Source organism: Parasteatoda tepidariorum, chromosome 3 (assembly GCF_043381705.1).
Source record: "Parasteatoda tepidariorum isolate YZ-2023 chromosome 3, CAS_Ptep_4.0, whole genome shotgun sequence".
In the NCBI taxonomy this organism is placed as follows: domain Eukaryota; kingdom Metazoa; phylum Arthropoda; class Arachnida; order Araneae; family Theridiidae; genus Parasteatoda; species Parasteatoda tepidariorum.
The window spans coordinates 6,756,382-6,772,611 of record NC_092206.1 but is presented as its reverse complement, the minus strand read 5'-3'; the positions used below and the strand labels follow the sequence as shown (position 1 = coordinate 6,772,611).

Below are 16,230 nucleotides of genomic sequence, written 5' to 3'. Positions count from 1 at the left end.
ATTTATTCAGAGATCATTATATATATATAAATATAGACTCAATGCGTATGAAACGTCTGTGATTCTGATAGACATCGGAAATTATGGTTCCTTAGGACCCAGGACTTCTAATTTCTCGAATCAAAATAAAGCAACGGTGTAATTTAATACTCAAAATTATTCAAATTTTCTCCTTCAGCTTCTAATACAGAAACACGGCATGGCATTTTTGCATGGTTTCATTTTCCAAAATCAGTACCAAAGTTAACTAGTGTTAAAAAATACTACAGTACAAAACTCGTTATCCGGAAATCAGAAAACAGGAAAACCAAAAAACCGAAATGAAATTCTATAAATTTTCCCGCCATTTTTCTCAAGAAATTTTTTTTGCTCATAAGATTTTAGTATTTTTCTTTCTTTTTTGAAAGATGTTTACCTTACCATCATTTCGGAAATAATCATTAGTGTATTACTTCATCGTTTTTTCTTCTTTTTAAGATTATTTCCAAAAAGTTTTTTTTTAGTTGGGTTTAACAATAAANCGGAAGGATATAAACACTAAAAAAACGGCTTTTTGTAGCGATTCAGAAAACCGGAAAAATCAGTTATCCGGAACAGCGATGGTCCCGATCGTTCCGGATAATCGGTTCCCTACTGTACTACGAATATCAGGGTTCATACAAGCATTTTTTTAAAGCTGTATCGCTGTACATTATGTGATACAGAGATTTCAATATAATCATGCATTTATGCGCAGTGCGCAACAGTAAAAACTAACCCTCGTGAATCACTTTTGATCTAATGATCGGATCTTGGCGTACAATTCAATCATAATGGTTCGAGGTGGTGACATCAAATATGGTAATTAATCAGCTCAGACGATATTTTTAGTTACCAAATTAGACGCAAAAACGAACTTTCCTCAGAATAAACATACCTTTTTTTTGGATATAAACTTTTTATTCGAAAATAATTCCATGCAAAAAAAATTTTTTTAATAATTATTTATTATTTTATTTAATAATTTTCGGAAAAATTTTAATTGTAAAGTATAAAAAATTTTACATCATTTTCAGTACAAAAATGGAACGAAATCGTTGAAGAGTTCCGAGAAATGGAACTTAATACACTTTAAACAATGAGATTAATATAAATTATTCCAATTTGTTCTTCTGTCCTTATTGGTTCAACCACTTTGCGCGTGTTTGTCTCTTTACTTCATTACAAGCATTTGGTGTTCAGACGCTGTTCAAGGTTTATAGAACCGAAACTATAGTATGTAAATTTCTGTGCTTTAACTTGTGCTTTATTCACGTTGTTTTTTTCTTTAGTCAAACATAGCACAAAATAATACCCCTTCCCTTCTCTCTCTCTAGTATGCCTGTTAAGGCAGAGGGGGGCGATTGCTTTTGTTTGCCAGTGGCGCCATCTAAACTCAACTAACTAACTCAGTGGCGCGACAGCCCATTAAGAGGGCCAAGGCCGACTGTGCCCATCTCAGTTTTCTTGACCTTGGGCTCTGGGGTGCAGGAGCATATGTTCCGGTCAGGTGGTCAGCCGAACGCGGAACCCCCAGTGTTAGTTCCCAAGCATGNGAAATGAACTGCGAAAGCAGTTCCGGGGGATGGCGAGCTCCAGCGAAAAGGGGGCGAAGCCTCCTAGTTAATATAAATTATTCCAATTTGTTCTTCTGTCCTCATTGGTTCAACCACTTTGCACGTGTTTGTCTCTTTACTTTTCTACAAGCATTTGGTGTTCAGACACTGTTCAAGGTTTATAGAACCGAAACTACAGAATGTAAATTTCTGTGCTTTCACTTACGATTTATTCACGTTGTTTTTTTTCTTTAGTCCACATAGCACAAAATAATACCCCTTCCCTTTTCTCTCCCTCTCGTATGCCTGTTAAGGCAGAGGGGAGGGGGGCGATTGCTTTTGTTTGCCAGTGGCGCCATCTATGGCCAAGAATTTGACTTCTGCCACACCCATACATCACGCCCTTTTATAGGACGGACCCATTCATACATCCATTCATTTATTCAGAGATCATAATTTTGACCTGAATCAGAGAACGATCAATCTCCACTTCAGTACCCCCAAAGGTATTAATTTGTTATGGAAACATGGAGGACTTTGCGACCCGACAGATTTAACGCGCATCAGTCACCATTTTACTACTTCGGCCAGCGGGGTTCGAACCCACGAACACTTGGACTTGGGTCAAGCGCCCTACCGACCAGGCTAATCTGGCCATACCCCATTCCTTCTAGAATGAGATTGTGTTTGATTCCTTGTACGTAAAAATTCGACCGTTAAGTCAAAAGTTATTCAGTGTATTTAAATTATTATTAGTATTATTATTTTTCCCACTGTACATACATACATTCTTTACAATTTACAACCTAATAAACAAAATAGCAGAATTCAATTACAATTTATGCATTTCGATAAAAAGAATCTATTTACCTACAATACTAATTACAATGTTATAAAGCCGATTTGAAATTATGGTTGAAATTAATCATGATGTAGATAGAAGTATTTTATTATGTGCATTTTGTATTACTTGTAATTATGTTTACTGAGAATGATTTCTTGTGAACTTACTTTATGATAACATATCATAAATTGCGCTTACTTGTAATCATGACGATCTGATAGTACTTTTTTTTGTAATTACAGCTAATATTAACCTCTTGTAGTGAGAAAATATGATTATTGGTTAGCGTGATAACTTATCATGATTAAAAGTAGCAGATTACTATGAAATTATTATCTGCGATTAATTATATTTGTAATCGATTACTGCAATCGGCATCAAGTTTATATGAAAACAAAATATTTGCCATTTCTTCCGGTTATTCAAAAATTTTAATCGGAAAAATTAGGCATGACTAATGAATTTGTTCATCAACCATTTGGCTAAAATTTTCATATGTATTGATGAATAATGACTGAATTTGCTTTTGAATAATCGTTCAGAATAAATTTATCTGATTGAATCTCTGGAATGAAACTACCTCTCTACCACATTGATATTTTGTGCACGCAATTATTCAGTAAAAGAGACTAAAAATATTTATGCGTCATCTTTATCAAAATAAAATCTGTCCGTACTGCTGTCGAGTTAGAATTGAACTTAAAATATAAAAAAGTGTTTACTTATAAAAAGCGTTAAATTAATCCACTGAGATAAATACTAGCGAAATTGTCTATCTTATTTACTTTAGTTGATTATTAAAATCAAAAACTGGGAACTTGGTAATATAATAAGAGCTCAGTACTTAAATATTATAAATTTTCATCTGATAAACTTTTATTGCTAGCAATTAAAAATTCTAATTTTATTTTAAAAATTACTTAATTCATCAAATTTGCCTTCAAATAAAGGTAAAAGTACATCAGGACGATTTAGCTATGGAATAATTACTGAAATCCCGAAAATTCTTTAGTCTTTGTTCCATGTTCATAAGCTCATTACCAACAATGTAATCTGCAATATCTAGCAACACGTAAAACTTAATCAATTTTTAATGTTCATTTAGTTATTCAAATCCTTCGCTATTTTCGCCTCAAAAGCTTCTTTTTGTATATTTAAAGCTAATCAAATATCAAAGAACACAAAGATTATAAACTTAACAAAAAACTTTTCTGTTTGACTGAAACAAATATGAATTAATATCACGCAACAGGGCTTCTTAAAAACTGACTTAAATTGAAACTTATGAGTAGGTGAGGTAACAGAATCGTAACTAGCACCAAAAAATAAACATGTAAAACATAGCTCTCAGATATCGGCTACTTCCGACGTTTGGACTGTCAGAATTCAAGGTTTAGTTTTAAGTTTGCGGAAACGATCTCTTTACATTTCTACTTTTTAAAACTTTTATTTCATACTTGTATATGAGCATTATAAATTTACTAATATCAATATTAATATTTATCGTATTGCGATATGTTAATCATATAAAAATATATTTATTTATTTACATTATATTCCGATATTTTTGAAACAAATTATCTAAAAAAATAAAAAAACTGTTTATTGTGATAAAATATTTCATCATTATGATAAATATTTTTAACTTCATCAGAAAGTTAACACCCAGAGAGAGTTTTGCTAATTGATACTCAACATATGAAAATATACTATTGTAACAGATATTTAGTTAAAAAAATAAATAAATAAATAAAAAATATAATTTATAAAATATAAAATTAAAAATATTTTTTTCCGTTCATTTCAAATTAATCTCAGCATATAAATTAATTTTCTAAAAAATATCTAGTTATATATTTAAACAATGTTTAATTACTTTATAGTTGAGCTTAACTGCCCGAATCGAATTAATCGTTAAATTGATATAATTTTTAAAGAGTACAACACATAACAACCTAGTATGTCAGTCTTTCATAGCAATCTCTTTTTTTTTCCAGGATTTTTTTTTTCAATTTTTTCTCACAATGTTAATTTTGTCTTCTGAAAATAATGTCTTGCAAAATATTACTAACAGTGAATCTAATTGAGAGAGATCAGATATATTTAACAAAAAAATTTTGCATAAATAAAAATTTTATAAGCATTTTTGTTGTTTGCGAAGGGGGATTTTTCAAATTTAAGAGGGATATCCCAATTGGCCTTAGGGGGGAGGGGTACTCCTGATGAGCTAAGTCCGGAATGAAGAGCTTATTGACAAAAAATATTTTCTTTACTTTTTTTCAATTCCCTCGGTAATTACATGAAAATCTTAAGAGGAGGTTTTCGCAGAACCTTAGAAAATATTCCTACACAAGGTTTTATGTTCGTTTATTTGCTTTCCTTAGAACAAGGTTATCGCCATAAGTGTTTTTAATATTTAATTGCAATTTTGCGAAAAAGTCTTATATTTACCTTATTTCGTTTCCTTTGAAAAAGTCTTTCGCTTTCTATTTTTCTGTATCTTATCGTGACCAAAAAAAAAAAAAAAGGTTAACCACTTTCTTGTTTTTTTGATCTAAACAACAATATTATTTGAAACCGCTTTAAAAATTACTCATTTGCAAGAAATTGCAATACTTTTACTTTATTGAAAAAAGGTTTTTATCTCACACCTTTTCGTGGCAATAATAAGAAAAATTTGGCACGATGTTGCCATAAGGTTACTTGCTTTCTGGGTTAGGATATTGTACGGATGTCTTGTGTTACTTCAGTTTGCCGGGTATGTAATAGCTCTTTTTGTTCTGTACCTCAAATTCTCATCTTTTTAAGACTATTTCTACTTTTTTAAGAATAAGTAAGCTGGTAGAAATAGAAGGAACAAAATAGTAAAATAGGGAGGAATAAAAAAAAATATATGATAAATAAATAAATAAATGAAATCTGAAGAAAAAAAAATATTAAAATGCTTTATGATTTTCGTGAGATATCTCTGGAACTATTTATTTAATATTTACTCAAGTGAAGTTAAGAAAAATAAATAGAACATACATATTGCGTTTAATCCAAGAGTCTAGATGCGTCTGTCTTAAACAGCTCTTAAATTAATGTAGTGCCAAAAATCTATTGTTCTTAAAACAAGCTGTTCTATTGTATATAAATTCTCTATAAGGTGATGTTCGAAGGACATATTGTTATTTATGGATAATTCTTTCTGGATTCGGCATTATAGTGATATTGATTAATGAAGTGAAGATAATGTTAAAGTAGAAATTTCCTTTTTCGTTCTGTTGCCAGTAAGATTTCTTTTAGAAAGTTTAAACCCAGATTTAATTATTCCATGCTTATTTTGATAAAGCATGGAAAGGATCTCATTTTAAACTATTGCAAGCATTTTTAGTAGAATTTATTATTATTATTTTTTAAAATTATTTTCATATTAACCATTTGATAATATTGTATTAATTTAAACTCACAAAATGTCATGCTGTGTTTGGAAATTTATTTTAACACGGTAATACTTAACAAAGGTCACAATTTTAAATAACGGTATAAGTCTATTTTTTTTTGTATCAGACCTATTTTATACATTTATTAGAACTGTAAAACTGTAACAATAACGCTAAAAGTCTATTTATTTTTATTAATCTATGAGAAGCCTATTCCACAAATTTTACTTTTTCAGATATTTATTTCAATAGGAATAGTCTTTAATAACGGTGAAAGTATATTTTTTTTAGGTTTTGTTATTTTATTACATAATTTTACTCGCCATTGACCGATGACAATACCGGTTCTCCAGCTTTGCTTCCTCAAAATCTTTGCGTCGCAATTTGTTTACTTCTTTTTCATGTGACTTCGGCCCACATATATGTTGTATGTAAGAAATGTGTTAAATTGTATGTTAAAACTATATTTTTTTCATTAAAAAAATTCGTATGTATTTTTCATAGCATTAAGATTATAAAAAAAAAATCACTTTTAAGTTGCCCTGCTATATTTTCCAAATAGAAAATATGATCAATTGAAATCATTGCGCAATATATTTATAATTGTATCAAAGTATTTTTTGTTTTTTTTGTTTGAAATGAGAACGGAGAAAAAAAAAAGAATAAAGAGAGGCCGGTGCTATGACTAATCATGCTGAAAAAAATCAGCTGTTAACGAGGAAGTATAATCTAAACAGAAAACGCTGTCCATTGTGGATTTAATCATTGTAGAAAACTTGGCGAGAAAAGTAAAAGGAAGTTGTTGCTGTAAGCTTGTTTGGCGACTGAAAAAGAAAGAAGAAAAAAAATGATAGAGAGACGTAATTAACTCTAGGAGTGTAGGGCGTGGGGAGGAGCAAATTCAGCTCAAAACCAAGGTTAGCTCAAATCCACTGTCGACCTTTCCGAATTGAGACACTAATTATTTTTATAAGTTCTTTTTTTGTCGTTCCTTGAACCTACAGTGTCCAAATTAGATGCTATTTATAATTGAAAACATAAGGTTAGATAATTCAAATAACATACATTTTTATTTCCTTTATATTTTCATCATCATGATTATGGTGGATTGTTGTCTTCGTATATTGAATTCTAAGAAAGTTTTCCTCCATATTTTCCATGAAGAATAGCGATATACGTTTATCTATAATGTGACAACAAGCTAATCTGACCAACATTTTTTCTTATTGTTGAAATGTTCGTATTGGACTAAATAGTTAAGTGACATGATAAGTGATAAACAAATAAGATCAAAATTTCTACAACTGTAACCGACCTAAGTTTTCACTCTACAATAAAAACTTTTATTGAATTCTAAGAAAGTTTTTATTACAGTTTGATTTGACGATGTTTTTAGTTATAAAATCAGGCACATAAACGTACTTTTTCTGAATAATATATTTTTTTTTTCTTTTTCCTGACAAATTTTGATTTTTGACCCTCAAAATAGAAAGACTGACCTTAATCTGGAAAAATATAGTTCGAATAATTTAGGTAGGAGAATGGTCAGAAATATAGAACCTTTAATGTTAATTTAAGTTTTTTTTTTTTGTTGCGTATTTCACCATTTCTGGATAGCAACTTAGGATAATCAAATATAAGTTTGGCTCACAATTGTAAGACACGTTTATAAAAAGATAAATTTTCGTAAAAAGAATATTTTTACGTTTATTTATTATTTATTTTAGTTGTGATTTTCAGCGATGCAATTTTAAATGAAATTTTTTCTAATTGTAAATATAGTCTTACGCAAATAAATTTTTTTTTCTCTAAATTTTTAACTTAGGTACATTTTGTTTATTTTATTTATTTATTTTTTTAAAAACTATGCCAAACTGCTAAACCTTTTTTCTCACTTCCGGATATTACAGATACCGGAACACTTTTTGAGAAACACTGCCTTAAATTTATAACTTTGTGCAAACTTGTTGCATCGGTAATAAGGTGTTAAATCGAACCAAGTTTCGGTTCACTTTAAACTGCTATATTATTTTGCAATAAAATTTAAGAAGGTATAATTAAATTTAGCACCATTTTAAATTTGCCACAGATTTGAATAAAACTATTGTTCAATATGCTGTGAAATTCCTAACAGTGTAAAACCATATTAACTTTAGGAACAGAGGAAATTGAATAAAAATACTAATTTATTAAGGCAGCTCATTTTTTAATTAAGGTCGAATTAACTTTAAAATTTAAGAATGTTGTTAACCGCTTTCCTGGATTATCCCGAGTTAACTCGGGTACATATGTACTGCAAATATTTAACATCCCGAGAAAACTCGGGCTTAGCAGAATTTGTCAGTACATTTTGTTTTATCACGTTTTTACTCGCTCGGAAGCGAAAAACATAATCTACTGTGATAGGAAGTTTGCTAAGTTCCATTTGGGAGTTATGATGTTGGACTGTGGGACTGTACATGTGTTTTGTGCGATTGTATATACCAGGGGTGGCCAAGCTCCTTGATAGTTAAGCCATTTTTCAAAATTTGAAATTTTTCGCGAGCCGCAAGTAAATACCTATTTAAAAGGTATGCAAAAAAGGTATTAAAAAGATTTTTTTTTACATAAATTATATTTATTGAAAACATATAAAAAAAAGTAAAAGAACAAAATATGTGTACTGAATTTAAGTATTAAAAATTAAATACATTTATTTTACTTCTCTTGATATTTCTTTAAAATTTGGTGAATAATAGGTGACAGCACTTCTCAGTAATTCTTTGAGATGCTGGTTAGTTTATACTGATCGATGTTTGGATTTCACAAATTTTTAAGTGGAATAAAATGATTCACATATGTACGTTGTTCCGAATATTGAAATAATTCGACAGGCAGCCTTTTTTAATTCAGGATATTTCGATTCTGGTACAAATTTCCAAAATTCAGTAATCGACGTCGACTTATATTTTCATTGTAGAGCTTGATCTTCTTGCATCACTATTAATTCTAATTCTCCAGATGCCTTTTGTGTCATAATTATATTAGAAATGGAAAACTTACCTTGAATTGAACAACGTTGCACTTAGTCTTTCATATTTGTTCTCAGTAATTTAAAAGACATTTTGAAACACATACGAAATGATAATAACTTTTTTAAATATAATAGCACAAGAATGAAAAAGGAAAGCGGGTACATTTATCAAGAGCCACAAATAATCCTTCAAAGAGCCGCATGTGGCTCGCGAGCCGCAGGTTGGCCACCCCTGGTATATACGATGGTTGCAGAATTGACATAGCAATAAGAGTAAAAAAAATGGCGCATTCTTTCAATGACGTTTGAAAAGTATCACTTAGTGTTGTAACTAATATTTAAATTTTTTTCATTTGCCGAAATAACTCGGGATATTAGACTAATTTTAAATCAAAGGTTTCTGACACATAAAAAAATTCAACTTAAAACTTGTGCATTATGCTTTGTTTTATTCCCTTGTATTTATTAATAAAATAAAAAATAAAATATGTTGATTTTTTGCAGTTTTTTTCTTCAAAATAAGTGAAGTGGTTTAGAAACCTAGAAAGCTAGATATTAAATAATAATAAGTAATAATAATAATGCTGCAAACTTTATGTATGATTTTAACATTTTTACAATGCTCTATTACATTAATAGCAGCAATTTTCTTTCAGGTTCTGTCACTTGCTGCAATAATCTGTGTTTCTGAAGGTCACTGTTATAATGACTCCGGAAAATTTGGTTTTTCTTTATTCATCGTCGTCCTTTCCCTCATTGAGGCTATTTTCGCCATTGTTGTGTTTCTCATGAAACTTGATAAAAAAGTAGTTGCTCATATCAACATTCCGCTATCGGTATGTATCAGTGCTTATAAACAAACTTACTTTCAATTTAGGAAAAAACACCTTAACTGTAAAATGTTAGGAGGTAAAATATCGATTTTTATGTAACTCATTTTATAAATACATGTTACCGTGATAGAAATCAAGAGAATATCAACAATCACATAGTCGCTTGGGTAATGTCAGAAATATTTGTCATATCGGATTTGATATTGATTTATTCGTGGATATTGTTATATTTATTCCATATTTTAATATTTGCTGAAGATAGATTACGAGAAACATCAGTGTTCGGAGTACCTGTTAAATGCATACTTGGTAGTGGCACTTGACCTTAAAAAACATTGATGTAAGGCATACCGGGCAGTGGCACCGAACCTTAAGAAAACATTGATGTATGGAGCAAGAAAGCATTGATGATGGCTGATCGATACGAATCCGCATTCGGCTTGCTCCAACCACAGTGCTGACAAGAAACATCCTCAGTGGTAGACGGATCATGGGTTAGAGCCCTTTTGCAGACAGGCCAACCGTGGGAAGTGCTCGGTATGCCCTACATCAGGGGTGTCAAACTCGCTGCCCGAGATGAACATTTTTGTGGCCCAGTCAATATATTCAACGCAAAGTAAAAATAAATTAGAAATGTGAATTAGAAAGGAAACTAGCATATGAAATTATAATATACTTTATTTATAAACTATACGGATCATTTTAAATTGTACGCGCGAAAATGTAAAATTCTAATTGGCTTTCGGCCTCTGCCATTCCAGGGATGCTGCATCGTATCAAAAATACGCAGAAAAAATTTCAAATCTTCGAACGGAATTTGAAACAAGGTTTAAAGATTTTAATTCCTCGGAAAACAAATTTTGTTTGTTTTCGTCGATTTTCTCAATAAATATAGACTCAGTACCCAGTAGTATGCAAATGGAAGTGATTGAGATTCAGTGCGACTCAAATTTGAAGGCAAAATTCATTGAAGTGGTTATGCCTGAATTTTACAAATATTTACCGGCAAGGTTTGAAAATACTCGAAAATTCGCATATGAAATTATTTCCATGTTTGGAAGTACTTATCAGTGCGAGCAATTATTTTCTGTTATGAATGGAAATAAATCTCCTGTTCGAAACCGTATTAATAACGCTCATGTTGGGTCAATTTTGAAAGTAGTCTCGGCCGAAACAATTTCTCCCGAAATAGGAAAGATAGTAGCAGAGAAGAGATGTCAAGTATCAAACAATAATTTAACTTTATATATGTTTATTACAATGTGCTATTCAAAGTAAAAATATTTGTTTCTATGAACATTGATTTTTTTTTTGCGGCCCACCTAAAGTTAAGCATTGTTTATTTGGCCCAAGTTAGCTTTTGAGTTTGACACCCCTGATGTAGGGCATACCGAGCACTTCCCACGGCTGGCCTGTCTGCAAAAGGGCTCTAACCCATGATCCGTCTACCACTGAGGATGTTTCGTGTCAGCACTCTGGTTGGAGCAAGCCGAATGCGGATTCGTATCGATCAGCCATCACTGGGAATCGAACCCGGTTCACCTCGTCGGAAGGCGAACGTTCTATTCCCTGAGTCATCGCGGCTCACGTAATACAATATGTTACGGTTGTAACAAGCGGTCAGTTTTTAATTTCTTAAAACACATTTCTAAAAGTTAATGGTTCATAGGTACTTTATTTACGTCCTACTAGAGCTGCGCAATGGGCTATTGGTGACGGTCTGGGAAACATCGATGAGGATGATCCGAAGATATATGCCATCGCAATTATGATCCTCTGCAGAGGGGATGGCTCCTCTGCTTTGGTAACCCGACGACCTGCGCGCGAAGTCGAGCACTTTTTGCGGTAAAACAGTTTAACGAGGATCGATACCACGCACCCTCGGTACCTACGCAGGCTGATCAAAGTGGTCAACCACCCGCTTACTGACAGCAACCAGTGATGATTGGCTTCTGGATTTAACTTGGAACCGTGTCTTTAGGATAGATCAGGAGAAACATCAGTTCGGAGTATACCGGTTAAATTCATACTTAGCAGTGGCACTCGACCTTAGAAAACAATGATGTAGGGCATACCGGGCAGTGGCACTGAACCTTAGGAAAACATTGATGTAGAGGGCATACTGGGCAAATGTATACCGGACAGTGGCACATATTAGACCTATATTTCGGTATATATACCTATATTTAACTAGACCAGTACATATTTCGGACATATACCAAAGCGACTATGTGATTGTCAACATTCACTGATGGAAGTCAGCAACTGACAATTTCAGTCATTCATAGTAACATAATATATTCTAGATCAACACTAGCTGAGAGGCAAAAATTTAACTTTCAGTAAATAGTTCTAAACAACACACTAGGAAAACATGCACAAAACTGAAAGACTTGATATAAAAACACAATTAATTAAACTAAAATTATTCAATTTTTTTTAAATAATTTAATATTATATTTTGTCCTGCAGACCTAAATGACAATACTTTCTTAAAAAAAGCTTTAAAAAATAATTTTTAATCCTTTTTCGATGAACGGTTTGAAACTGCAATATTTTTGCTTTATCGAAAAAAGGTTTTTAATGCAAATAGTATTTTTGGAACAATAAAATGAAACTTCCGACACAAAGTTGACGTAAGGTTATATGCTTTCTGGGAACCATAGAATCAATGCATTAAGTGAATATTCCTTAAAAACTTTTACAAAGTCATAATGTAGTTTTTATTATTTATTTCAGTTATTAATGAACGATGGATTCATGCTTCTTTTCTGTTTCGTTATTTCAACATTATCATTACTTTCAATTGGCATGTGTGAATATATGTTAGCAGCAAGGATATTTGCTTCGGTAAGACTTAGAATTACTATTACACATTTCAAACAAAAAATAATATACTTTTTTCATAACTAAGCTATAAATATAGTCGAAATGTACAAATGTAATCTTGATTGCAAAGGCTGTAGTAGACTGATGTATGTAGGTTGATTGCTGTATGTAGACGGCTGTAAGTATAAGGCTGTATGTGGATTGATTGAGTGAATGGAGTGCTGGCTTCTTAGTGAGTTTACTCTGGTTCGAATCAGGTTCAGGTTCGAAAATCACATTAGATCTAGCACATATTGCATACTATAATTTTTAAGTTTCAACCCTTTACTCATTTCGGTCAAATCAACAGAGATATGTTTTGCTTTAGCCTACAGATTAATATGCATAATTCCCGCGCAGTAATAATTTTGATATCAAACTTCTAAAATTATTTACGAAAGATTCAATAATAATGAAATGTCATTGAACTCACTTCTCCTTTATGTCAAAAACGAATTCAAGCCTTTGATAAAGGAGAAAATTAATAGATGAAAATGAATGAAAAGTGTGTTTTCAATTTAGGGGTGTGGCAAAAAATTTCCAGAACTTTCACATTTACTTTTTGAAAATTTATTTTGGCTAACTTTTTTTTATTTAAATATGTGCCAACGCCTATAGTTATGTAATACCGTTAGAATCATTTTTAAATAAGAAACATTAAAAATTAAGTTTTTATTACTAATCACAAATATATATTTATTTGATAAAAAAAATTATAAAAAAGCAAGAGAAATAATGACCTAAAGACATAATTGATACACTTTTAACATCATATTATCATCCTATAATTAACAAAATTCTTTGTTTACAGTAGTTAGTTTTTAATTGACTTCTCTCTTAACCTTAATGCCATTCTCTGTTACAAAAATAAAATTTTAAATTTACTTTATATAAAAAAAGAAAAATTTCATTCAAAAACTATAAATTTTTCTTTTGAATTTTTATTTTCGCATGAAATCAAAAAAAGGCGATGTTGTTAAGGGAGAAACAAAATCCACCTCGTGAATCGGGTATAAAATAAAGTGCTAAAATGACATCAGAATTCGAGGATAGTATAAAGTTAAGAACCATGCAGTGATCGCAAGTCATGAAATCTTACTCGTTTTTAAACTTCGTTACATTGATACAGTCGAATATACAGGCTGTTATGTAACGGCTGCTGTTTTTACACATTCTTATAATCCTTGCTAAAATTTAAAGCAGTAAAGGTTGGTACATTTTATAATTATATACTGTGGAGAACGCGAGTGAAATCATCAAAAATTGATTGATTGCCGGAGAAAATAAACAGGAGTTGAAGATGGTTATTATCAACGTATCCAAGTTTCAGCAGACAAACTAACCGGTTTCAAACTTTATCCCGCTTTCCTCCTTACTGATTTAACATCTCTAGGTTTGCATGAACTTACTTTTTCTTTCTTTGAAATTTTAAATTAGTAATGAAGGAGAAAAAGAATTTGCGATGAAAATTTTCTTCCGCGGTATGGCGTCCTCTTAAATACGTATATGTGTTTCCTGATATATATACTTAATTGACAAGATTTTTAACCAGGCTTCTAAAAATATATATTACGGACGGTGATTAGGGAACACTCTATATAAGTTTTATTTCTATTTTGTTTCTATATTAAAAATGTAAAAGTAAGTTTAGTATATATCGTAAAATTTTTTTTAATCTTTATTTTAAATTTTAAATATTGTAAGTTAGATATAAGTTTAACTTCGCTAAATTTAATTAACAAATGTGTAACTTAACAATACAGAAAATTTTTGGGGAGAAAATAACTTTTGCATGAACTTTGCGATTAATTGCATACTCCATATTAAAACGGATTTTTCCTTTCTTTTTCAGCTTTTTATCTTATCATTGTTTTTAGTGCTTGTTGGACTAGTTTATGTAGACTACATATCATGGCAAAACTTCATTGCAAGTAAAGAATACCGGAAAGATGTTAATATGACAATAACTGAAACATCGCCAACTGTCTTAACTTGATTAAAAAAAAGTGCCTTTAAATTGAATTGTTTATTTTAACTAATGATTTATAGCAATAATGTCTGCAGGATTGACGCATTTTAAATATTGTTCTTTGAAGTACAAAAGGCATGCCAAAAAAATGCTGTAAATGATGACCTCATTGCGAGCCACCAGAAAAAGAATTTAAAAATGAAACATTGATGGTAAATTTATTGTTAGTAAATCTACTTTTAACTACAACCTCAATTTTAAAAGCTAGTGTTAAGTATATTTCAAAGTTAATATCTGTTTACTAAAAATATTTTCTGGTAATAATTATCGCATCATTATGTGTCAGTGCACCCTCAAATATTAAATTTAAAATTAGAAAATCGAGTCCATTAACTGTATTTAGGTTAAAGGTGAATGGATTTTGCTCAATAAGGGCTCGTACATGAGTGAAGGTTCCTCTGATATTTAGTTTATAAACATTCACATAAGAGCAGTTTCTCTTATATGTTGTTTATAAGCATTACTTACTTTAAAGGGAAATCGGATGCAGTAAGGATGGTCCCTAAGCAACAGAAATGTGGTTGCCATGATTTTACATAATTTTATGTTCAAAAAATATAAACTGTTGAAATTTAAATTTTTAATCGCATTTAAATATTTTTAACACGACAAGAACAGGTCATTGAAAAAGTTTGTTATATGTATATTAACTGTTGTTAAACTACATCATTATCATTGTCTGAATGAATGATATATTTAAAGTTAAATTATTTGCACATTCTTTATACACAGAGTATTTATGTATGTATTTTGATTGTATGATTTTAATAAATATCTATTATCTAAATACAGTTACTTGTGTTTTTTAAAGAACTTTATTTTACTACATTTTCTTACACTCTTTTTTAATTGCAATGAAAAATTGTAAGTTATTCAAGTACCCTTTTGCACCGTTTTGTGGCATAAGTATCTTATTGAGTCTAGTGGATATTGTTTCATGACTGAAATGTGAATTATAAAGATAATCATACAGTATAAAAATATCTTACAATCTGGAAAAAAATTATGAATAAAAATAAATAAATAAACAATTGAAATTATAGCTTTCTATGTAATAATTAAAAGAATTTGAATAAGATTAATTATGCTGAAATTTTTTTAAAAAAAAGTATATTTATTACTACATTTATGAGTTTTCATAAAAATTCATATAATATCAACCACATCACATTTTCGACGATTTCACGCATGTTGGACACATTTAAACTATTTTTTTTTTTAGAAAATTGATTTGCATTTAATATTTTTAGGTATCAGTGGACTTCGGGAATTTTTTTAAAAATATAAGGCACATTTTCAACCAGTTTTGAACATGGGAGTTTCAAAAATTTGCTCGATATCAAAATCGTGTCCAAGATTGTTCTAATTGGGTTTAATATAGCCTACGTCACAGGTTGTGTTGTTCCTACTAAATTTAACCCATGAACGGCATTTTCTGCGAGCCTAACTTCAAGCCACAAATAAACAAACGAAGTGTTCGATCGTTTAAATAGCTGCTCGCCAGATTTTATTGCATTATAAAGAAAAGTTATTGAAACTAAATACAACTAAATAAACAACAACAACTAAAACAAATAACAACAACTACTAATAACAATAACTAAATAAACAACAACTAAATTCCATTCGTTTAGCATTGCGTCA

At 30.5% G+C, this 16,230-nt stretch overlaps 1 protein-coding gene across 1 annotated transcript in view; it reads left to right on the top strand.

Annotated features, from left to right (window-relative positions):
- LOC107451137 (uncharacterized) overlaps nt 1-15,377 on the top strand; it is a 27,133-nt gene extending 11,756 nt beyond the window's left edge. Inside the window, exons 2-4 of the mRNA XM_043049518.2 lie at nt 9,513-9,692; nt 12,429-12,539; nt 14,410-15,377. Coding sequence (XP_042905452.1) covers nt 9,513-9,692; nt 12,429-12,539; nt 14,410-14,553 — 435 coding nt within the window. The 3' untranslated portion in view covers nt 14,554-15,377. The remainder of the gene's footprint in view (nt 1-9,512; nt 9,693-12,428; nt 12,540-14,409) is intronic.
- Nucleotides 15,378-16,230: the final 853 nt, after the last annotated feature.